Raw genomic sequence first — 26376 nt, 5'->3', positions numbered from 1 at the left:
CACAAGGGGATAGGGGTTTATTCTTGGAAATCAGTCTAGTCCAGTGAAAGAAGATAAATGAAAGACATTCAATTCTAGTGACTCAAAAAGTGATATAATATAAAGTGATCCTGTTTCAAGAAATCTAGGTTTATGCCTAGTTAAAAAGATATCTAATTTATGTGGCCTTTATCTCAGCACAAGGAAAATCAATTATCTGCAAAAGCAGCTAACTAGTACCTAGACAACTAGAAAGAAGTAAGAACTTGTTCAGTACAAAACATTATAAGAAGAAAATCAATCAGGTCTAGAGAGAATGTAAGGTAGGAAAAAAAAAAAAAAAACAAACAACTTATTAATGATAATTGCCAGGATTAAAAAAAAAATAAAAAAATAATTAGCATCATGATGATAAACCTGGCAGGAAAATATGCATTCTCAGAATGTTTCAACTGTTAAGAAAAGACCAAATTAGCTAAAATACTTGTATTTCTTGTTCATATGTCATATATTAATTGAATGATTCTTGGCCAGTGTTGTAAGGGATAAATTGGAGGATGCAACACTATTTATAAATATATGCACTAAGTGGTACTACACATGTCTATGTAACAAAAAGAAAAATCAGACTTTTGTAATCATAACAGACATCAATCTAATTGAAATACATAGCAGACTGATACAGTCAATACTGAAGTTATCTAAAATAAATAAATAAAAATTTAAATAGTAAAATAAAAATACCTAATTCAAAGGTACTGAAAGCACTTTTCATATCAGATTCAACTGACAAATAAATAAAGAATTATAGAATTTAAAGTTAATATTAATTTAAATAAAATTGTCATAACTTCATTACTTATCTTGCATATAAACTAATAGAGGGCCAAACCTGCCTTGAAGGGAACATTTGCAAAATAATGGAGTATTTGATAAGAAACATAGAAAAGGATCAAAGAAAGTTCTCATAATACATAGAAATTAATCCTCTATCTTTCTTATCTATTTAAGCAATGTTTGACTGCAAAACCTAAGCTTCTTGATTTAGTGCTATGTATAATTTTGCAGTGAAATTTACACACATTTAAATTCATTAAAACCTGGCTGGCTAAAGTTTAATCCAAATCAAGCATTCTCTTCCGAAGAGCAAAGCGTTAAAACCTTTCTAGGCATCCACTCAGTATATATTTGTGATTCTTTCGAATGCACTTTTTTTTTTTTTTAAACACCAGTCCATTTTCTTACATTGATCTATTAAAAAAAAAAAAATCTGTTTTTTTCTGATAACACAAATATTGGGTGAACAGTAAGTAACAAGGAGGAGATATCATGCAAAGATTTTGGTAAGATGGACTGAAGAAAATAGTGTATATTTTAACATTTTAAAGAAAAGCTTTGAGAAACAATAAGGAAAATCATAGCTTTAAGAAAGACATTTGCCCTGAGAACCCCTGCTGGGAGCAATTATTTACTTAATTTCATCCACAGGTCAGCTTGCTACAAAACTTTAAGCTCGAAGTAGTCATTTAATGTCTCATAAGACTAAAATATCTTCAATGAAGATTGATACAGAACAGCTCCTCCCCCCCATCCCCCAAGACAGATAAGTACTAAAAGTGAGAATGCAGATAAACTAGTAAATGTAAGTAAACATTTTTCTGAGAAAATCTACTACAAATTACACACTAACTAAAAATACTGCAAGTAAAGATGTGGTCACAAGGAACAGTAAAGTAGCAGGTAGATTAAAAATTATATCTGTAAATAGAACATAAATCCTTGAAAAGTATTTCTTGATTAGTATAAAAAAATTTAAAAAGTTCATTCAAGAATTATATGACCCCCAAGTGACAGATGACTGTTGTTTTCATACAAACTTTCTGTTTACATGTACTGTTGATGAATAAAGACATTTTGCCTTATTGATAAGGTGATGTCCTCCTGGCTGCATGGTGAACTTTAATCACAGTGATTCTTTTTAGTGACAGCAAAGTCAAAATAATCAGAAGATGACAGTCATTTGTCATACACTATCATCAGAGTGGGTAGCACCCTTCTGGATGCAAAAAAGAGGATTACATCAAGGACTAGAGAGATTACATAAAGATTTTATTTGATATAAAGTATTTTCTGAAGTCCAAAAATCAAATAAGATAGAACTTGGACAAATTTCAAAAAGAAACTAGAAGGAGGAGGTCAAGTTTCCATTGTATTGTATTAAAGGCCAGATTAAATGATCAAAATGTTTTCTTCTGACTTTAGAAGTCAGAAGGCTAAGCCTCCATGAATGTAAACAATCGTTTTTCTCATAACTCTCTAAGTTGCATCATTTCTATGATACACAGTAAGTATACTATCTCCAAAGACTTTTTTTCATTAAGAATGTCAAAATAACAGTTTTTCCATTACACGTTTTCATGTATTCTACTTGCAAAATTTATCTGTATTTTTTAATGCATAAATTTCATCACAAAGTTAAAGCTTCCCTACACAATAAAAGATTTTTGTCATATGTTTATAGATGTTGAACTAATATTGTAGCCTTTCAGATTTGTTTTAGTGTTTAAAATGTACAACTAAAACTTGAATGAAAACCCACTTTATACAAATATGGGCATGGAAAAAATTTACTGATAACATCTTTTATATTTAGTTGCTTGATTATGTATTTTCTCTTCAGATTTGGACAAGAAGTACTTACTTGAATTATTCCTGTAAACTGGATTATATTTCAACTACAAAGATATTACTAGAAATGACAATAATAAATTCCAATTTTATGACAACAAATTATTCTAATTTTAATTTATATGGATAGTTATCAAACATATGGATTATTCATTAATACTTGCAATATGGACATATGTATTTTTTAAAGAATCTAGAACTTTTGTATTACTATCAGTATTGAAAAAAAAAGAAAAACAAAATTCCAAAAAAAAAAAAAGTGGAAGCCCTGATGATGAAAAGAGGAAAACCATCTTCAAAATCTGCCACTCTTAGAACAGAGAATTTTAATCATTAGCTTCTGTTCACCAGGGATACTGGAGTTAAAAGGCTGCCATATCTAATTAACATTTATGTCAGATGTAAGGAATACACAATAGGTTTTCACAGCTGGCAGTCAAAATTCAAGTGGGACAGGTGAAGCAATCCACTAGTTACAATCAATCAAAACAATGTAATATATTTAGACATCTCACTAGTCATTTGAGCGAGGATATTCTAACAGAAGAAACTAAGGCTAGACAAGAAAACCCCAAAGTTGCCTTCCTCCACTATAGAAATTAATTATGAATAACTTCATTTGACATTTTTTAAGATATTTCCTGAAAGATTCCCTAGTATGACCTTTTTTGGGTCATGAAAACAGTAGTCATAACTATGCTTTGATAAATCACAGCCTAAAGAACTCAAGCCATAGTTGTTCTTTTCTGCATTTTGTCAGGCTCCCCAAAAAAATTAGTTTTCTCTATTCCCCCACAATTCACTCTTAACTTTGGTCAGACTTTAAATTAACTCAGCTGCATCCCAAGATTGTGTACTAAATTTCCATTCCAGCAAAGCAAAACAGATTATGAGTGGATGCCTATTTCAAGCAAAACAACTTGACTCAGTAAAACACAGAATGTGAACTCTAGCAACATTGCATACTATACTAACATATTTTTCAGCTGAACTGAATCATACTGTCTTCATGATACATGAAGAATATCAAAGACATTATTAGGTCTTACTATAATGGAAAAGAAAACATTATTTTCTTATGATGCATCTTAAATTTTCAAAAGACTGTGGGGAAAAACAAAAAAAATGCAAACCCAAGACATCCAACAAATACAGCAAGCATTTCCTAGACTGATGGCCCTTGGTGTTCATAAGTGGAGATCCTGAAGTGGAGCTATAAACTGATCCTTGTCACTATGTAAAAGTATATTTTTATTACTAACATTTTAGTAGAAGGGAATTGAAACACCGGAGAATTGAGAGAAGTTGTTTGGGATGATGCTGTAAACTTGAAACCCAAAGAAAGTACTTCTCAGTCATTATTCAGAGATATAAATACATGGCCATCCTAAGTTCTGCTTGCACCCAGCCAGGAGAAAAATAGCTTTATTGACCTTTTTCTACTAAGTCAAACTTTAACTTGTGCCGATCCCACTGCAGTCATTCACATACTATGACTCCCTTCAAAACTCACCTTTTTTTCTGATAAGCATCACTGTGTTGGGTTTGCGTGGCAGGGTTTTGGTGGCGGGGGGGCTACGGGGGTGGCTTCTGTGAGAAGCTGCTAGAAGCTCCCCCTGTGTCTGACAGAGCCAATGCCAGCCGGCTCCAAGATGGACCTGCTGCTGGCCAAGGCCAAGCCAATCAGCGCCTCTGTGATAACATATTTAAGAAGAAGAAAAACACTTAGAGAGAGCGAGCTTTTGCAGCCGGAGAGAGGAGTGAGAAGATGTAAGAAACTCTGCAGACACCAAGGTCAGTGCAGATGGAGGGGGAGGAGGAGCTCCAGGCACCGGAGCAGAGATCCCCCTGCAGCCCGTGGTGAAGACCATGGTGAAGCAGGCTGTCCCCCTGCAGCCCATGGAGGAAGGATGAGGGGGTGTAGAGAATCCACCTGCAGCCCGTGGAGGACCCCACGCCGGAGCAGGTGGAGGCACCTGAAGGAGGCTGCGGCCCGTGGGAAGCCCACGCTGGAGCAAGTTCCAGGCCGGACCGGTGGACCCGTGAAGAGGGGAGCCCACACCAGGGCAGGTTTGCTGGCAGGACTTGTGACCCCGTGGGGGACCCCACGCTGGAGCAGTTTGCTCCTGAAGCAAAGCAGGACCCCGTGAGAGGGACTCCATGCTGGAGCAGGGGAACGATGAGAGGAGTCCTCCCCCTGAGGAGGAAGAAGCGGCAGAAACACCTTGAGATGAACTGACCGTAACCCCCATTCCCCGTCCCCCTGTGCCGCTGAGGGGGGGAAGGTTGAAGCCGGGAGTGAAGTTGAGCCCGGGAAGATGGGAGGGGTGGGGGGAAGTGTTTTAAGAGTTGATTTTATTTTCTCATTCCTCTACTCTGTTTTGCCTAGTAATAAATTAGATGAATTCCCTCTCTAAGTTCAGTCTGTTCTGCTCGTGACGATAATTAGTGAGTGATCTCTCCCTTTCCTTATCTCGACCTACAAGCATTTCGTTATGCCTTTTCTCCCCTGTTTGGTGAATGAGGGGAGTGAGAGAGCGGCTCTCGTGGGCACCTGGCCTCCAGCCAGGGTCAACCCACCACAGTCCCTTTTGGCGCCCCATGTTGGGCGCCAAAAAAGACTGACGTGGTTTAGGCCCAGCCGGTAGCTGGGTGCCACGCACTACTCACTCACCCCTCCCCCGGCGGGATGGGGAGGAGAACAGAAAAAAAACAACGGCAAAGCCTCGAGGGTTGGGATAAGGGCAGTTTACTGGGACAGCAAGGGAGAGGGAAACAATCAACAACAGTACTGATAACAGATATTCACAATGGGTGATAACAGAGAACAATTTACCGATCCGACGACCGACCGACCCGGACGCTCAGCCTGTCCCGGAGCCACACCGAACCCGCTCCTGCCCGACTGGCCCCCTTTTATGGTGAGCATGATGTCATATGGTATGGAATAGCCCCCGGCCAGCTCGGCTCACCTGTCCTGGCTCTTTGTGAAATTAACTCTATCCTTGCCAGAACCAGGACAATCACTTACTTTTATGTTTGAAACACAAACAAGCACTGTGGCCAAGCATACCTCTGGATACCTTGCAAGTCTGTAGGTCCCAAAGGTTATTAGAAGTACACAGACATTGTGCTAGATTTCAGGACAAACGTGATTTTCAACTTAAACTCTTTTGCATTTTGAGCACCATAAACTATAAAGCAAGCTACTTTAACTTCCTCAGTGGAAAAATTCATAAAACACACTAGTTTGCTTTACATTTCTGCTACATCTTCAAGAAATTAGTTTACAGTCTGCACTGGTGGCTGAAGACACAAGTGGAATTGAGGCACGAGTGGAACGAAGCTCAGGGAGGAGAGGGTGCGGACTCGGCATGTTGAAGTGGGCATGAGAAGTCTGGGAGAGGCATTTAGGCATACACTGATCATGACAGAAAAGTATATAAAAAGGGGATAAGAAAAGTACTAAAACTGGAAAGTAAGGAATTGTGTATTCCTTTAGCTTCCAAAGAAAACAATTATCACATCTGAGTAAATAAAAATAGGAAAACTTCAAGTTTACAGTTTTTCTGCTAGACAAAACCAGATTCAACTAATTCATAACAGTATACAACATTCAAATAGATTTATGAGAGTGAAATAATTATTTAGGGCTATCACATCAGCAGGAACCAAATATTATTGAATTATTAATATCTCAAAATTTAGGTATTGCTTGAATCATTCCAGAATGATACAATAGTAATTATGAGAAAATGCCTGCATCAGATACCTTTCCTCAAAATATACCATAAAAATGAAAAAGATTACAAATATGCAATTTTGTGTTCGAGATGAATGACTCATCTTTATAAAGATAAAAGGTAAAATTATTCTTTTTTTTTTTATAGATAGTAATTTAAAAATTGGCCATTAAAAACTCACACTTTAAATATCCTTTGGGTCCAAAAGAAAGAGGAGGCATGAAAAATGAAATATGACATACTTAAAAAAAAATCAAAGATGCTAAAACCTTGGGCTTTGCTTGATTTTATATCTTTATATTGAAAACAGGATGGCATTTACATGGCATCAGATTTCTACACCGTTGAAAAAGCATCATTTATAAATAAAATACAGCGTGGAGATATTAAATTTTGAACAAAAGAAATTGTTTTGAAAATCCGTTATAATTATTCCTTATAAAATATTCAAAGGTGTTTGGTTTTTTTTTTCAGGGAAGTATAGTAAAAAAAAGTAATTTCACATTTCAAAAGTAACCAAAAAAAAGCTAAATTTGAGATTTTCACACACCTTTCATAACTTTCACACATTTCTTGAAAAAATTAAACTTGAAAACTGTGAACTTTTCAGAGATTTGATGTAAGCAGATACAGAAAAGTGCACAAAAGCTATAAGGGTAAGAAAAGGAGTATCCATTTCAGCAGAGCAAGGCAAATGAACCTGTATGATAAGATGTACAGACTGATTTGCAATTTAGCTTAAATAAACAAACACCATCCACATATATTTATAAATATGAAAATTGAATTCAAAAGTTTAAAAGCTTCCAAATTAAAGGTAGAATATGTTTAAGAACAAAAATATTTAGGTACTTATATTTAAAATCTAGAGAAAAAATAAATAAATCAGAGTTCTAATAGCTGTCATAACAAAGTCAACTTAAAGAGAATCAAATTATAAGAAAGCCATATTGCAGAACTTGAAAGGTGTTTTGGTTTTGGTTTGGTTTGGTTTTTTAAAAAAAAAATTAGAATATTCAGAATGTAGAAATTAAATCGTGGAAGAAATTATGAAGTTCCAATGCAGATGGCATTAAAATAAAACAAAGCAATACTGTCAAAAAGATTGAAATATCTAAAACTATGCTTATAAAAGATACAAGCAGCATTTTTTTTAACTATTATTATTTTTCAGATGTTTCCCCCCTAAAAAAAGGTGACTATCGCTCCATTGGACAAGTTCACCTGGTACTTTGGGCTGCTATGTAACCAGTACTTGGAAGCCAGACATCCTTTGCACCAAAACTACATGCCAGTACACTTCTGAGAAGTGATGAAGTCCTGGGAACCCTGACCCCTTTTCATAATAGAGCTGCTGAATTGCTGGTAAACCAAGGAATAATCTTTTAGATGGTTACCTATGGCATGTATTATTCACAATTCAAGACAAAAAAAGATCACATAGTTCCATCCTTACTTGCAGCAGATGAATTTATGAACTTTAGTTTATTTATTATTTTTTGTCTATCAATATATTTTCATCTTCAGTAGACTCAGCCACCACTGAAACAGCAGGGTATACTCACAGTTGTAAAGATCTTAATGATTACAATATAAAAGAGGAAAAAGATATCATTCAGAATTTCAGAAGACAGAATTAAAAATAAAAGAAAGACTGGTATCTTTAAAAGAAAAGTGTTAAAGCAAACTACAGAGAAAACTGATCAAGACTCCGTAGCTGGCAGTATACTATTGTCGAGAATTGTTAAAGTGAAAAAACCAGCATAGAAAAACACATGAACAGTTTAAATGAGATAATTGCCTTTTTTTAAAGCAATATTTTCCAGACTGAAAAAAGGAGAGTAAAGGAAGGTGATGAAAAAGAAAATAAGTTTATAGGAGCTATAGTACTTTATATTGTTCGCTTGCATTGCTACAAAATGAATATTCAGTAATATACTTTCTGTCCAACAGAAGCATATTTATTAAGCACAAAAAGACAGAGCTACAAAAGTAAGCTAGTACATGTGCTTTCCGTACCAGAGCAATTTTTGGTTCATTTCATTATTCTGAGTACCACTCATAATATCTTCATAGATGAAAAGAGTTATTGCAGTTACCAAAACTGTCACTGAACAATAACTGAAGTATAAAAGGCAGTTATAAGTGAGCAACTTGTAACACCAATTTAAAGTCCCCATATTTCTTTTATTTATTATTTCATTTAGATATGTGCAAAAGGACAGATGCTTATGAAACACAACTAACCAAAAGTTATTCCTTAGGAGAAAGTGTATCCTTGATTACAGAAAGCAGCTGCTATCATAAATCCCAGGAATCTACTTTTGCGAGCTTTACCAGTCCAAAATCAGTGCTTATTAATAGCACTGCTATTTACATTTATGCAGTTTACCTTTTCTTGAGATCATTATTTCAAACAAAATCATGCAATTGTAAGTACGACTATACAAAATCAATATGATACATACAGTATATGAACTCAAACCTCATCAACAGATAGATGTTAAAACATAAACTTGAAACACCCTAATTTATTGAGTGTTTCTTAAGCAATCTTGCAGGGATTGATCCTTGTCCCAGTATTGTTATCACTGATCTGGAATCAAGAATACAATGATTGCTAATGAAGTGTCCAGATGATACAAAGACTGGTCGAGTACTGAGCAATGAAGTGAACACGTCACTAATAGAGATAAGACTATGTTCTGGAAAGCAGTAATACTAGAAAGCAATTAGGAAAAATGTGAAGCATAGTCATATATTAGTGGAATGCTTCAAGAAAAATCCTACTCAGGACATCTGGATACAATATAACAGGAGGGGGGGCGATCAACTGGAATTGTTAAGAAACATTACTTAATAATGCAGTAATTCTTATACATACAAAATTTGAAAACTTGTGAAGGGCAGTGGGGAAAAAAAAGACAGGCTAATACTGTAGAAAACATGCTTTTACTTTAAAAGACTATAAGACGTTAATTTACATTTTATAAAAAAAGAAACCCAAGAGATTACATGTTTATAAATTGTAATTAATGGTACAACAGAATGTTGTGGTAAGACTGTGCTGGTCTTAAGACTTACATCTGAGTCAGCCATGTTCCAACTACATATCAGGTATGTATTTTTCAATTAATGGAATAAATTAAACAAAGGATTCAGAAGATTTTCTATAATTTGTAAATATTCACATAAAAACAGACTTTATAAGTAACCAAAAAATTACCCACTGGATGAAATTATATGTCTTATGTTACATAAAAATTTAGAAGCACACTGACATTTGAATCTGTGTACCTATGAAAATTCATTCTAGCTTGAAATGTCAAAATATATGTTGGTAGGTAAAAGCTTATTAAAACATAAAACTGTTGGGAAGTGAATGATTTTTTTATATCTGCAAATTCATGATAATGGTGACAGCAGACAAACATGGCAGACACTTCTGGGAGGTATTTCATAGAAATAACTCATTCACCACTGTGAAGTTGTCAACAATGGCAATGAAAAAGAAGTCATTTCTGATTTAGTTCAAATGATTGCTCAATTAAATTTCAGTATGATTAAAAATTTCAACTTAATAATCAAGTAATAACGATGATGAAAATAAATGTTAAATATTTCATACTTTCCCTAGAGGTCATATCTTGGTGTTAGATTAATAAATGAAAGGAATACATTTTGCTGGCTAAAATAATCAGGACAAACCACTTTTTAAACAAATACATTTTGTCCTTTCATATGGTGCTGAACTAAACAGCTTTGTGATAGGACCAAATATTTTAGTCAATAATAAGGAAACTGAAATTACTAATCAACTGACATAACTCTAAAATTGGGATAATTTACTTACAATTCAGATGAGAGTAAATACCCACCAGCATAACAACTAGAGTTCATTCATGACACAGTAATTTCTAACTGTAACGTATAACACAGACTGCTCATTACTGTTGTAATTAGTATAGCATATTCTATTAGCTTTCCTGTACAACTGTATTTCTGGAAATGCAAATATAATTGCTTACCAAGATGGTGGTAACGATTAAAGAGCGATTGGACAGGGAATCTGTGATGTTCGCTGGTTTTCCTTTCTGATTCTCTGTCATGTTAAGGCCACTCAATGGATCCCAAGTTCCAACCTATAAAACAGTAAAATACTGTGTAAATTTTCCATTAGTTACATTTCAGCATCTAGAAAATAATACTATAAGGAAAAAGAGATTGCTACAGTTAAAAAAAAAAAAAAAGCTAATATTTCATATTAAAACCTGTTCCATTTTTCTCTGTCGTTACATTTAAAGTCTGTTTAAAATATAATTCACAATACCTCAAAATGTGTTTTGTGAAGTGTGACATTAAGTGCAAAAATGATGCACAGAATGTCTAAAGCTACTGTGAATACTTATATTTCCATTTAACTTCCATTCTTCAGGATAAACCACATCTGAAGATAATAGTTAGGATTTACTATTTTCTGTGATCAGAGAGAACAGCAGAGCAAAAAGATATTTTGGAGAAAATGTAATGGAGAAGACTGAAAGTAAGTTAAGTGTAATAACTTAATTGATTTACAGATAATGTTCATAATGTACACAATTATACCTTGCAATTCTCATTCCAGTAAAGTCAATAGGATTTTTCTCTAAGTAAGGAGGTCCAGGGTTATGCTTCAAGGTTCAGGTCAAGGACAGTCTCACATACTAAGTAATGAGTAATGGCGCTTATGATTACATCATTTATCTTCAATTACATCACTATATAACTAAAATGGGCAAGCAGTAAATACAACTATCTATTTTTTGTCATCAGAATATTTGTATTACTCCATTGCCTAAAAATTTCTGTTCCACAGAAATCAGTATTTTATCTTTCTTCTTTGCATAACACTCAGTACAAGAAGTCACTCCTTTAAATGGTTGATTCTTGAATTTTTGGCCATTCAGTACCTCATAAACTGACAAAAGAATCATGAAGGGCAGAAAGGGGAACATGTATGTCCCAGAAATATGATTGGAAAATAACATCTAACACATCATTTCAAAGTATTGAAACCAAAGCTTACTACCAAAAAAACTTTTCTTCATTTACTTTTTTAATACTGTCTTATTTGGTGACTTGAAAGGTTTTTAGGAAACCCAAAATGTTCAGCCTTGCAGTTTGGCAACAGTTAAGAATTTATAAAAGGATTGAGAACTTTCAGTTGCAACATTCTGTTAATTATGGCAAGCATAGTGTTTCCTTTACTTCAAAGAAAGATCAAACTAGAACACAATAACAAGGAGTGAGAAAGACTGGAACATGACACTGTCCCTGCTGGTTTTTCACATAATTGAAGCTGGACCAATACCCTCTATGAGATTCAACTTCAGGTAGACAAGTTGCACAAAAATTTCTAAGGGAACATCATCACTTTATTTGATCAATTTCAAATCCTCAAGTCATTAAATCATATACTTTAGTCAAGTTCAAATTCATAATTCAAATTTATCTTGGCAAAAGCTAACACATTTCTAATTAAAATACTAACTCTCCTACTTTTTAATATAATCACAGCCACAATCAAATGAATAATTATCAACTGCTGGAATTTGTGGTTTATCAAACTACATCCATCTAGAAACTTCTGTCTTGATACATTATCACATTATTTTTCTAAATTAGATTAATTGCACTTGTGTTGCTACTTTTTGTGAATCAAAAATCTAAGAAATGGTACTAAAGTCAGACGTTCCAAATAAGACCTTCTTTGTATTATCTTTATAAATGAGCTCAATCTCAACAACTTATGCCACAGATTCTGATATACTACTGATATGTATAGCTCCCAAATCACACAAACATCTTCTCAAAGCTGCTTCTTCTAGAGAAAACTGTGCATAAACAGTGCAGCAAATTCATTCTTTTCTATTTGCTTAAGCAGTGTTTTAATGTTAAAGTCACAGAGCAGAATTGCTAATGTGTTTTCACTAGAAAAGTTTAAATGCCAGAAATGTAGAAAAAGCAAATCAAGGTACTCCTATACCTATAACTGCAATTCAAACAACTTACAATTTACTGCTACTGCATTACATTTATTTCCAATAAACCTTCAAGTTTTCTTTGAAAGGAATGTGAGGTGTGTTGAGAACTGGTTGAATGGCAGAGCCCAGAGGGTTGTGATAAGCAGCGCAGAGTCTAGTTGGAGGCCTGTATCTAGTGGTGTGCCCCAAGGGTCAGTACTGCGTCTGATCTTATTCAACATATTCATCAATGACCTGGACAAGGGGACAGAATGTACCCTCAGCAAATTCGCTGATGATACAAAACTGGGAGGAGTGGCCAACACACCAGAAGGCTGCACTGCCATTCAGAGAGATCTGGACAGGCTAGAGAGTTAGGCAGAGAGGAACCTAAGGAAGCTGAACCAGGGCAAATGTAGGGTCTTGCACCTAGGGAGGAATAACCCCGTGCATCAGTACAGGTTAGGAGCTGACCTGCTGGGAAGCAGCACTGTGGAGAAGGACCTGGGAGTCATGGTGGACAAGCGCTCCATGACCTGGCAATGTGCCCTCATGGCCAAGAAGGCAAATGGTATCCTGGGGTGCATCAAGAAGACCATGGCCAGCAGGTTGAGGGAGATTATCCTCCCCCTCTACTCTGCCCTGGTGAGGCCACATCTGAAGTTCTGTGTCCAGTTCTGGGCTCCCCAGTTCAAGAAAGACAGGGAACTACTGGAGAGAGTCCAGCAGAGAGCTACAAAGATGAATTGGGGACTTGAACATCTGTCGTATGAGAAAAGGCTGAGAGAGCTGGGTCTTTTTAGCATGGGGAAGACTGAGAGGGGATCTTATCAACGGTTATAAATATCTAAAGGGTGGATGTCTAGAGGAAGGGGCTAAACTCTTCTCATTGATGCCCAGCAAAAGGACAAGGGGCAATGGGCACAAACTGGAATACGGAAAGTTCCATCTGAACATGAGGGAAAACTTTACTCTGAGGGTGACCGAGCACTGGAACAGGCTGCCCAGAGAGGTTGTGGAGTGTCCTTCTCTGGAGATATTCAAAACCTGCCTGGATGTGATCCTGTGCAGCCTGCTCTAGGTGAGCCTGCTCTAGCAGGGGGATTGGACTAGATGATCTCCAGAGGTCCCTTCCAATCCCTACTGTGATTCTATAATTTCTAAAAAGTGAAACGAACTGATGTTCTAATATATGCCTTAGAATGTTCACACAGTAAATACAGTCACAGGGAGGCTGTCAAGCCTTCGGTCCTCTATTCTTCCATTCAAGTCCCCTAAATGGCTAGACTAATTTGGAGTGAGCATGCCAATCTGAACATGCCAACACTTATTATCCATAGCACAGAACCCAAACCAGGAGTTCCCATGAAGTTGGCATTGTGCTCCACAGTGAGATGAAGAATCTCTGCAATACTAAGAATTAGCTCAGTGAAGAATCTCCTTATTCAAGTTGAATCAATTCCAACAAGAGCTACTAAAAGACTCATCATCAAATAGCATAGAATATTTTGTAACATAGCAATTTGGGTGCTTCTCAAGGATATGGAATACAGTTTTCTGACTACAGCTGAGTGATAAATAAAACCTTCCAAGCTTCCATGTGTTTAACTATTAGGCAACTATCAGGTTACTGCAGTCCTGCAGAACGCTTGGACAGAATTTTCCATTCTTTTATTGTTGCTTTGATAAACAACAGTTCTCTATTTTTTAGTTGGAGTATTTTGTGGGATATTTCTGTTTGTTTGTTTTTAATAAAACAGTTTCCAGAAAAAAAATCCTCAAGTAATTCGCAGTCTCTTAATTAAGTTGCATCATCTGATCTAAGACAATGGTGGCAACACAAGGTAACTTCATTATATAACTGTACGGAACAAGTCCTAAACCTGTAATCCAAATGAAAAATACATATTTGTGATACTATCAGACATCTTACTAATAGGAAATTAACAGCAAATTAATCCTTTTTCTTTCGTTGGAGATCATGACCACTGAGAGAGTCAGTAGAGAAAGGTAGATAAAGAGGAAAAACTAGGAAATATGTGCTTAAACTCTGATTGTAGAGTCATCATTTTCTCAGAATTTTGTATTTATTAGAAAATTACCTGTGTCTATGAAGAGACTATCCCTTTGGACTTCAATAAGTGGAGTTTCTGGGAGTGTTTTGGTGTAGTACTGCAATATGTTTGCCATTTTCTTATATTCTTCCCTAGACTTCTGCAACTGGGCACTTTCACATACAGAATACTGGACTAGATGAGTCTAGGATTCTTTTCTCATGCACCACAAGAAAAGTTTGCCATTCACCTTTAGGCAGGTACACTCTGAGGTTTCCAAATGGTAAATCAATCCTATACCACTTAAACAAAACTCTTAAATAATCTTCACAATATTTGCTACTCAATTGTTCAGTAGTACAATTTCAAAACTAAACCTCATCAGAAGTGTTTAAAAATAACCAGTATCGTTACCGAAGGACAGAATCCAGCAAATACTGAAAAGAAGTTTGGCTAAAGTTCACCCAAATTGAAAATTAATTGGATTCTTTTGAGTTCAAGTATTTTGTGCATTCAGTCTCCAAAAAAAAGATCAGTACAATTGTGCTTATTTCCAAAAATATTAATTTAATTTTATAATAAAATTAAATTGGCATGATTTCTGAAGGCATAATACTCTAGAAAAAAGCATGTACCAAATAATAAAAGCCAAGTAAAAATATCAGACCTGTTAAATCAGAATGAATAATAATTCAAATTCTGAATACTGAAAACTGCCACAGTTAATATGTACAATTTTTATTTTTTTTAATTTTATTAGGTTCATATAGTAGAATAATTAGAGATAATTATGATACATTCTTAGACCTTTATCTAGGACAGAGCGTGCTGATTACAGTAATTCTTCACATAAAATTTTTATAGTCTGCTCAGAGATCTAGTAGGGATTTGAGAAGAAAGCTGTTCCGGACTTCAGCTCAAAGTTACCAGTCTCTTCCGGAAATATTAGATGTATCTTTGTGACATTTAGTAATATATTTGGTATCAGAATAAGGACATAAGGCTTCTCAAACCTTACCAAAATTTTCCTCTTTTCAAGGTTATTGATCAGTAACATTTCTGAGTTGATCTATAAATTTAAGCATAAATATAATTTGAAAGGCATATTTGGACTTGGCAATTTATATAGATTGTAGTATAAATTAAGTTTGCATACAAATAAAAAGTTCACAGGTGAATATTTAGACATAGCTATGTAAAATGAACAGAATTATAAGAAGTGATAGCCACCTCTTATCCCATTTATTTGCAAAGATACAGCATGATCCTAGTTTCTTTCCTACAGCACATCTAAAGTGCAAGTTTCCTCTTTAAAATAAAAAGGCAACTTGTTATATAGTAAAGATCTGCTTCTAGTCATGCCACTCACAGTTCAGCAAGTTATTTATTTAAAAAAAATAAAAATCAAATTTGTAGTCTCTTCTTAGTAACACCCAAACTTTCTTCAAAGCTACTACCCTTACCAAGACGAAGCCAATATAATTGTCATGGTTTAACCCCAGCCAGCAATTAAGCACCACACAGCCACTCACTCACTTCCCCTGCACTGGTATGGGGCGGGGGGGGGGGGGAGAATTGGAAGGTTGGAAGGGTAACAGTGAGAAAACTTATGGGTTGAGACAAAGACAGCTTAGTAATTTTAAGAAAAATAAATAAATAAAAATAAGGAAAAAAGAAAAAAAAAAAGGAGAGGAATTAAAACCCAAGAAAAACAAGTGACACAAAAGAAAATAATTGCTCACCACTAAATGACCAATGCCCAGTCAGACCCAAGCAACAGCAGTCCCCGCCAACCTCCACCCTGCAGTTTTATGTCCGAGCATGATGTCATATGGTGGTATGGGATATTCCTTTGGTCGGTTGGGGACAGCTGTCCCAGTTGTATCCCCTCCCAACTTCTTGCGTACCCCCAGCTAACTCATTGGTGGGGCTGTCCGAGGAGCAGCAGAGGCCCTGACGCTGTGTAAGCACTGCTCAGCAACAACTGAAACATCAGTGTGTTAACAACACTATTTTCAGTACAAATCCAAAGCGTAGCCTCATAAAAACCACTATGAAGAAATTTAACTTGATCCCACCAAAACCAATACAATAATTCACCACCACCCCAAAAAAGTAGCATTGTACACTCCTGAAACTTAAAACTTCTGAGTTTACATATTTATTAGTTTACTGAGCATCGCTCTCATGAGATAGATGCTATCCACAAAAAGTCAGTAGATTAATGTAGCTTTCTTACTTCAGCATGTTTGAGAAAAAGAAATTTATCTTTATGAATGAGTATTCTTTGTTGCTAATTTCCTTCAAAACTCTCCTAAGTAACATTTTTTTGGCTCTGAGTCAACCAAAACTGTACATACTACCCACCGCGAAGTGCCATGAGCATTGTATTAGGAAGGATCGTTGCCCTTCTGCAGTGGTACCAACTGTCTAACTATGCAGCCAATATCAGAACTGTATTCAACCCCTGAAGAACTGACAAATGTGTTTACAGCTTACCATCTTTCCTTTATTATATTTTGTAAAGTAGCCAGTAATAGCAGTGATTACATCAAGAAAATAATCATTTATACTCCAGTGTGTGTATGTTATTTCTCCTTTTTTATTTATTTCCCATTTGGGAATTGCTTCATTTATTTTACTTTCTTCTGAAATATTAATATGCATGCCTTCTTTGCCAAATATCATGTTTATACCAATACTTCTGGCTTCCATAGATGTTATCTCACTTTCTTTTTTTCTTTAACTTTTACAAAACCCTCTGTTTATGCCACTTGCTGTTTTTTCTCAGTTCATTAACAAAGATACTAAATAAAACAAGATCTTACATTGATATGCTGGACAATGAATTACAACTCATTTTGTGTCATTTATACTCATCCTACATGTAGGTACCTGAGCATGATTTCAAGTCAGTTTTTAACATCTCTATTCAAGAAATGTGATTCTTCTTAAGTGACAAATTTTCATATCAAAAATGGTGTTATATTCAGGTATTTGTTATCTTCCAGAAGTATAAAATAACTTTCCTCACAATGCAGCTTCAGTGTAAATACTGATTGATTGTAAATTACATGATAATATGCTTATTGTACTGGATTGCAACAGTTTGGGATTTTCACTGTGCTTAACCATAGTTTCAGTGTGTCCAGATTATCAACAAATTGTGTTGTACATTACATTAGCAGCACTCCAATCATCTATTAATTTTGTCATTTTCCTCTTACAAGAAGCTATCATTTTTGTCAGACATGAATTTTTGTTTGGAAATGCATACTTCTTATTGATTGATGCTTGATTATCACCTCTCATTCCAGAGTTTCAGGAACAGGTATCTTATATAAAATCTGAGATTCATACATGGCATCTCTTTTAAATCAGTAAGCAATTTTTCTGTTGTCACTGACTTCAGCAGTCATTGCACTTAAAATACATGATTTAGGTAATTTGCCATTATAACAACCACACAATTTATCTAGGACATTTTTTTACAAAAATATCAAAGAAATAGTTCTTCTAGAAATACTTCACAATAACTCTTTTCTCTCCCCTCCATAAATATTTTTCTCCTCAAGATATGTCATTTTCTCACAAAAGCATTACAGACTACAGTTGAAACTGTTGGGTTGAACTGTTGCCCTTCACATAAGAAATTGTTCCCCCATATTTTGAATGGCGTTAGATGAAATAATAGCTATTTACAGTATGGAAACACAACACACATAATATGGCACATAATTCCCATCTCCCATCTTCTCTCATCCCACAAGATGAACGAATGAATGAATAAATAAATAAAGCAAAACTGTTCAGGAATTCTAACTACATAGACAGAGAGGCTTGACAAGATGGTGGTTTGTGAAGAACATTGGGAACATACAAGATAAGGACAAAGATGGGGAAAGGCTCCTAAAGAATAGAGATAAATGGGATGGAAAGAGTAAAGAGATGAAGAGGGACAAGTGGACAGGGATTAGATGGAAAGGGAAACAAACAGGGAGGAGAGAAGGGAGAGGGGGGCGAAAGGGAGGGGATAAAGAGGGAAAGGAGAGAAGGAGAGAGTAGCAGAAAGCAGGAGGGAAAGAGTGTGATGCAAAGAGTGTGAAGGGAGGGAGGGAAGGAAAGGGAGATGGATTCATCATAGCTTTAACAGAAAACAGTCTTGTGGGAAAAGAAACCTTTGAGACAGCTCTTTTAAATAAAAGGACTGGCTAAAACGTACTCTCTCTACCAGGAAGTGTGCTGCTCTGGAGTTTAATGATTCACCCTGGATTCAAGAAGAATAGGGTTTGTATTCTTTCAGAATAACTAAATTTTCTTCAAAGAAAAACATTTATTTGTCAGCATTGATTTCTGTTTCTCAGTAAAATACCCTATGTGTTCCAAATATTTACTAAGCAATTCTGATGTGCATACAGCTTAATTTCCCTGTTCCTAATCTCATATCACTACACCCTACAGAAACTGCCCTGCTGTTGCTCATCGGTATCCTTGCATCTGTGTAGCATTCCTCATCATTCTTTGTTAATGCTTTCCTAACTCCTAAACTTTTCTAATTCTTATTGCTCTTTCCAAAGACTGTCAGCACATTTTGGTGAAAAACTAATATTATCGCAATCCTTTATCACATGGCCAAAATGAGCCACGAAGGCGGTAAAAGTATCTTCCTTTTCTGTGAACTTTTGTATACAGAGCTCAAACGTATGCTGGTTGTTTTTAAATATCCATATCATTTTACAACTATTTCTGTTGTTGTTTCTTACATATCTTTCATTATTACAATTTCCCAAGTTCCTTTTTCCCATTATGTGTTTTAGAGTACTGTATTTCCTGTTGAATTTTATTTTCTTCCCATAGTTCTAATCTCTGTAGACCTTTTTATTTCTATATTTTCAGTGGAGTACATATCTCCTAATATACTGTCAACTGAGAACTAAATTAACATGCTTTCATGTTTCTACTTTCGTATCAATACTGATGGTGAAATAAAACCAGACATAACACAGATCTAGATGGAAGATACCATTCCGTTAGCCTACCGCACATCCATTATGCCATATTTTACACCAATGTTCTCTCAGAAAATTTCCAGTCCACATAGAAAATTTTGTAACAAAAGCAACTTTTTTAATAGCATTGTGAAATAATATCACGTCATTAAAAGACAAATGCATTATCCTGTATCTATTTCTTTAATTATTTTGCATTTCTGCCTGAAAAGAAATTAACTATAATGTAAAGATTTTATTTTCCAGAAAACCCATGTTGCTTGATGGTTCTCAAATGCCACCCAATGTTCTTAAAGCCATCCTAGATTACAGAGACTTCCTTTCCTCATTTTCAACAGTTATCACTTCAGTGACTCTTCAGCCACTACTGACTTATTTAGCTATTCCCTTGTCATCAATTCTTCCATTTCTGTTTCCAGTAAGGAAAACAGATTGCATTGCATCTATTCTACTCATAGAAAAAGCTAATTTGCTTTTCAAATCTAATCACTGCTATATACTTTTTTCCCTTAAGTTTCCAGAGCTCCCTTCATGGAATAGTTCATAGGAAGACTCTTTACTATCAGTGTATTTCTGAATGTTTTAAAACATAGTTTAGCCCTTTAATCACTGCACATTTCAAAAATCTATGCAAGTGTTTCAAAGCAAGCTCATGGCTTCCGAACTTTTTTAAAATATTCCTAGTAAGAGATCATTAATATTCCAAAACTAGTAGGGGGAAGTTTTGGAGAAATACATTGTTTATGCTAGCTTCTCCATTCAATGGAGAGAAAGGAAAATGCAACTCTGCAGCATAGTTCCTTCCCTTAATTTCTCTTCTTATTTGTGGCCACACCTTGGGGCAATAGCTGATAGAACTTCATCTGAAGATGAAGGAAAACATAGTGCTTACCAAACACTGAACATCACAGCTAAACACAAACTACAAGGCAGATGCAAATGGCAAACCCTTTGTCTGCTGATCACAACAATGTGAGACACTGCAGGTTCCTGCATTGCCTCTCCATGGCAGGGTGGCTGGAGAAGAGAGGGAAGATGATGTGACTTCAGTTCACCATGGTGTCATGCGGGCAGGCCAGATATCTGTATGTGCTTCCCAAGGCCTTTAGTTCAAATATAAACACTATTAGGCTACACAGAAAGGGCATTGCTCAATCCTTTGCTCTTTCACTCAATCTCCGTACAAGAAAAATTCATGTCAGAAGACAGACAAACCTGTCAGGCTACCCAATAATTTTTTAGTACCACTTACAGATAGAAACTTTGTATTCCAAAAGAGAATCAAAGTTCCCTCTTAAAACACAGAAAGTTGCCAAAATGAAGCTATTTTATTTCATTCTGTTTGAGGTAATTCTTCCTGAATAAGTTAGATGTAAAGAAAATAGAAATGCACGTACCCACAGGTTGACACACGAGGATAGCCAATGGGACTGGAATCACAACTAAAACTAAACTCAGTATAGATTCGAGACAAAGTATGTTAATGCATGACTCCAGGTCCAGCTGTTCACTCTTCCCCAGTCCTCTTGAATCTAAGCATGTGGCTAGAATCACACAGTTAAGAGGTCGCTAACTGTCAGGCATCAAGATAGCAGTTTTTACTAGAAGACTTTGAAACCAGATATCGAGTTGAGAACAGGTATATTGGGTTATGTAACACAGGAAATGTTGTTGAAAATGCTACTGTATTTAGGGGGTGGGTTTTTGTTTTGTTTCCCATCACTTTCGAGGTAAAGATCTTACACACCTTTTCAAGACCTTCTTCCTTGAGGCTGATAACATCTAAATCAAAATCTGTCCTTAAGCCATTGGTTTTGTTGAAAGTTATCCTGCCTGTGAGGCCTTCCCAGTGGGCCTATGAAGAAAGAAAAAACAATTTCTATAAATAAATACCTCTTCCTTTTTTTACCCAAAAAGAACAAATTTTACTTCTGCCAAAATGGGAACATTAATTATTCATGCTGTCTAAATAATTTACCTTGTGGCTGATTTTTTTAAAAAATATTTTGTATTCATTTTTTTGCTAATTAAATTAACCTCTCTTCAGTCTTCACAGACAATTTTTTAAACAACTTTCCATGTTAGCCAATAGACTCTTCTTACTAAATGAGATAAAATGTTGTATTGTTTTCATTCCTCCACCATTCATGCACGCATTTCCCCTTTTGCTTCCCTACATGACCCCTCCTCCCCCAAGCCTCAATCTCTTTCGTTAACACTGGATTTCATTCTTCTGTCAGGAAATTTCAAATAAAGGCTTACGTTTGCAAGATGCTGAGTCCCCTGAAACCACACTGAGACAGCAAAAATTGAGGTCAGTGAGCCAGTCTTCCAGAGCCGATTCCTTACTTTTAATAAAGTGCAATATCTTCATTTTTTTTTAACAACTTAAAGTCTACCTAGTTCTAAAACTATACTTAAATAGAGGAGGGAATGTATTAAACAAAATTATCATCCTAAAAGGAACCAATATTAAAAACAGGCTTATATTCCATTGCAAATAGTTCTCTTTATCATATTACTTTGCATATCTAGAATGAGAAATACTGTAGTAGGAGCTTCTTACAGTACAAGAGACTTGAATACTCTACAGTGCTCACCTTTAGCACTTAAAACTCCTAGCTTTACTTTAAATCATTATCTACCAGTATCTAAACAGCTACTAGGAGAACAAGGCCACATATATTAATTCAACATAGAAAAAAAAAAAACCCCAAAAAAAGAGAGTAAACTTCATTCTTGTTCCCTTTGAACTTACGCCAATATTTAGTTGCTGAATTTTTCAGTCAGTCTAGGGTTTGGGATTTCAGGGGTTTGGGTTTTTATGTGACAAATGTTCCAACCGTCCCTCCTTTCCAATTATCTACAAACAAAAGGTTTTTTTGAATGCAGTTATTTCACCCTTTTATGGTTTTTTGTTCCAATCAATACCTCAGGAAAACCTCCTTTCAAACAAAAACGTTCTCTTCCCTGCTAAACTCTACACGTAACAAGCTGAGAGATTACCATCTCCTGAAGAAAAAAAAAAAAAAAGGCAGAATTCAAGTACAGTGGGGACAAAAGAAAATGGGAGTTGGAAGAAAGGAAAGCAATAAAGCAGGATACTTTATTAGTAACTTACCTCCTTAATGAGACTCATAAAACGGGTCCCAAAGCGCCACGGCTTGTGGCGGTTACACTGGAGCGAACTCACAGTCATCTGTGGGAACTGCTGGACAGCCACTGACACCACATGAACTGCATCATACATCAGTGCTGCGTCCGTCTGAAATTGGAATGAAATCAGAACAATGAACACAGAACAAAAACATGTGACAGCCCAGCACTGAGAGAAGGAAACAAAAAATTTGCAGTGCTTGTTATACTAGTGGGAGAAAATTGTCCAATTGCTTGTGTAGCACTGTAAAACGCAGCCTTATTGCCAAGTCCTACATAAGATGTGTTAGGACCTTCAGTTTCAGCTTTTTTCCCTTTAATGTTGAAATAAGGGCCCAAATACCAACTTTTCAGGATCACAGGAGAACACTGGTATATCTAATAAGCCATGTTACTTTTAAAAAAGCAGTGCATTCGGGGGCTATGTAAATCACTGTATGTATGTTTGAGTCAAGTCAGTTATTTCCATGAGTGAGGTGAAAGAAAAAAAGATTAGCAAGATAGCAAAACCTTACCTAGGAAGGAACCTTACCTAGAAGAATGCACAGGCTAAGGAAATAATGTTTTTCTGGCTTGAAATTACGGGCTAGATACAGTCCCAAAGGTACTCAACTGATTCATTAATAACTTTTTATGGGTGTCAGTTTAAATCCCTAGGACAGCTCTAACCGGTATCTTCTATAAATCAGAGGCAAATTAGATTTGCATTAAAATGCACATCCATTTTAATGGTTTTCATGTCCCACCCTAAATAAATAGGCTGTTTAGAGCTGGTATGTGCTAATGTTGTATTAGCAAAGGACGGAGCCAGCCTCTCAGTACCCAGTCGTGCTGTACAAGAAACTGACGTCTCTCTCCTGTTCTATCTGATAAACAGAGGCAAGCCTTGGAACCAAAAGCAAGAGAGGACCTTAGATTCAGCTGGTGGGAATGAATGCTATGCCATCTGCTCAGCATACCTTAGAGAAAAAAGACCTATTTCCCCTCCTCATTCACATAATTAGTGAGCTGTGAAATTAGTTCTTTAATGGATAGGAAACCTGGAGATTATTGCACTTGTCACAATACAATACAATGCAATACAAAATGAGCTTATATAGTGCTTTTCATGCAAATGCATCCCAAGGCTCTTTACAATAAAACTAAACATAAAAATGCAAAAAAGCTCTACCATTATAGCCCATAAGCTACTGTTAAAGGGGAAAATATATGTTTACGTTTAAATGGCTCTCCCAAGGAGAGATTTCAAAATTCAAACAGAAATAAATCCTAATTTTAAAATAGCCAGTATAATGGGTTTCAGTGATCTCAGATGCCAAGTAGTTTACGCAGGAGCTCCAAATCAGTCAGAAAATATTTTTGCTGCCAAATTGTTCATTATCTTCAAGGCATTAAAGTGCTTTTAAGGCAAACTGATATTTGACAAGGAGGCAGCGAAACACCAAAAAGTTGGAATGACATGCTGAGTAAGCGTCATACAAAGCTTAATATTCTAGAAGCAGTACTTGCCAGTAGTTAGAGTCTAGACAACAGTGTTTTAAATATACTATACAATAAGTACAATACATTAATCTGGTTCAGAAATGCAAACTTTTCTTTTTTTAATCAGCTTTACTTCTAAAACTGTAGTCTTTGCACCAATGAAGGAAAATTGAAATTGCTGTGAGACTTTAGCAAAAGCAGCCCATTAAGAAGCAACTTTAAGTTCAAAAAACAGCATTAACTGATTAATTAGATACAAATTTGGACACGGAACTGATCAGACTCATCAGCAGGAATCAAATGGACATTATGCCAGATGCAGAACAACATGGCTTTTTGTCAAATTCTATAAGCCACTGAGCTGGAAATCTGTAGGATGACAAGATGGTCAACTCCAGTGGAAGCATTAAAAAAAACATTGCAGTTTCAGAAGTAATTCAAATTCCGATAATATTCTTCATATCTGACTGATGAATATTGCTTCACTGGAAATAAATCTAAATCAGAATGTACTTCTTTTAAATGCACACAACATAAACTAATCACTGGCTAGAAGCTGAGTGCCATATTTGATTTTTAGATGCTACAAGATAAATCCCTTATTTACATAGGATGAGATTCCACAGTCCAACTTGTACAGGAATATTAAAGGCTTAAATGTTTGTACTGAATAAAGACAGATAGAACCATATACTCAAAAATATATTGGTTTAGTGATTCAATATTGCACTCATCTCACTGGCTGTAATCATTGATTTTACTGGAAAAGAAATAAACAACGCAGAACTCAGAGAAAGATATAAAGCGTATACTTGAATTTGCAGGTTGGGCTCTCCTCTTGTTTGGTCACTTTACCTTTCCTCTGAGAGACAGTAGGAATTGATAACTGTTGGCCACACTCTCCACCCTCGTTCATTAGGCTTGCTAAGCTTTACGTCTCACTGCCCTTTGTCCATACCGCTTTCTCTTCCTTAAATCACACTTTTGGAACTATGGTTTGTGATACAGAAAGTAGTGCAGGTTTCAGCAAGAGACTGTTTGGGACCAGGGAGGAAATGTCCCCAGTGAAATTTTTAGGATTCCTTATGTTATCTAAACATAAATCACCGGTCTGGAAGGAAGAAGAGGTAGAAACTTCAGGAGAAGCAATGGTTCTTGAATTTCAGATAGAAACCTGCTACCATGTTTCCATTCACTGAAGCACACATAATACAGGAAAATAATCTTACTGAAAAATGAGATTAGTACTGTTTTAGTCAGCTTGTATAACTCTCTTAAGAATTATTATGTATTGTATACGTATTTCACAAATATATCTTGGTACAGTTTCTAAACCATAGCTTGTGGGGTTTTTTTGTTTTCACAGTCCTACTTAGTATTTATGGTGACTTGCTTGGATACAGATAAACTCATCTAAAATATTGCTCATGATACTGTCATTTGTATTTCTACAACTACAAAAGAAAAAAATTACTACAACTGCAGAAGCTACAAAAATTTTTCATCAAATTGAAATAGAATGAGATTGAGTTAGGTGATTAAGATGTCAGGTGACAGATGTCTGTGACCACAAGTCTGTTTTTCAGTTGACTCTGCCAAGTAACAAGAAAGCTTTTAGCACTCAGAGGTAAAAGGTTAAGGTAACAGCTTAATCAGAGACGTGATTTCAGTCACAATATATATCAAATAGAGAAAAAGTACCAATCGGTGTTTGATTTTTATCCCAAACTCAGTTGGATACTAAACTCTTATTCTCAATACTGTTCTGGCATTCCTTTACCTCCCGTCTTACTGTGGGTGTTGTGTTTGCCTCTGTATTTTACACGTGTTTCCATGCAATCACTTTTGAGTCCTGCTAAATTACTTGCTAAATACTGTCTAACAAATTGCATGCAAGTACTCTAATCTCATTGTGAAAGGGCTCTGGTGGAGCTAGACTCAGTATAAAGAAGGTAGAAAAAGAGTCCTCTCTATTATTAAAGAGTCTATTATTTCTGCCCAGGGATCCTCAGAGTAAGAGGTGGTCTTTTTCTTCTGTCCCCTACAGCACCCAAAGATTTCAAAGGCATGTGATAAGCTCTAGCAGATATATGCTGCGATTTTTGTCACACACTTGCTTGTCCTAGTTACTCAGTATTGTAGGGCAGGTTTGAGGTTTTGGCGCTTGGAGCTGGGGCAGAAGGTCGGCAGGGTAGCGGTTTTTACTGATTTCTAACCTACAGCAGTGAACCTGTTGAAGCAGCAGCCCACTATAGCCTGTGTC

At 35.8% G+C, this 26376-nt stretch overlaps 1 protein-coding gene across 1 annotated transcript in view; it reads right to left on the bottom strand.

Annotated features, from left to right (window-relative positions):
- The window catches only part of GRIK2 (glutamate ionotropic receptor kainate type subunit 2), a 431194-nt gene that overhangs the window by 181598 nt on the left and 223220 nt on the right, over positions 1 to 26376 (bottom strand). The window contains exons 8-10 of the mRNA XM_054822179.1: positions 22597 to 22740; positions 21223 to 21330; positions 10439 to 10552 (exon numbers count right to left, since the gene is read on the bottom strand). Coding sequence (XP_054678154.1) covers positions 10439 to 10552; positions 21223 to 21330; positions 22597 to 22740 — 366 coding nt within the window. The remainder of the gene's footprint in view (positions 1 to 10438; positions 10553 to 21222; positions 21331 to 22596; positions 22741 to 26376) is intronic.

Source organism: Grus americana, chromosome 3 (genome assembly GCF_028858705.1).
Source record: "Grus americana isolate bGruAme1 chromosome 3, bGruAme1.mat, whole genome shotgun sequence".
NCBI lineage: Eukaryota > Metazoa > Chordata > Aves > Gruiformes > Gruidae > Grus > Grus americana.
Note: the sequence above shows the minus strand (reverse complement) of the source record. Positions and strands in the feature narration are given on the sequence as shown.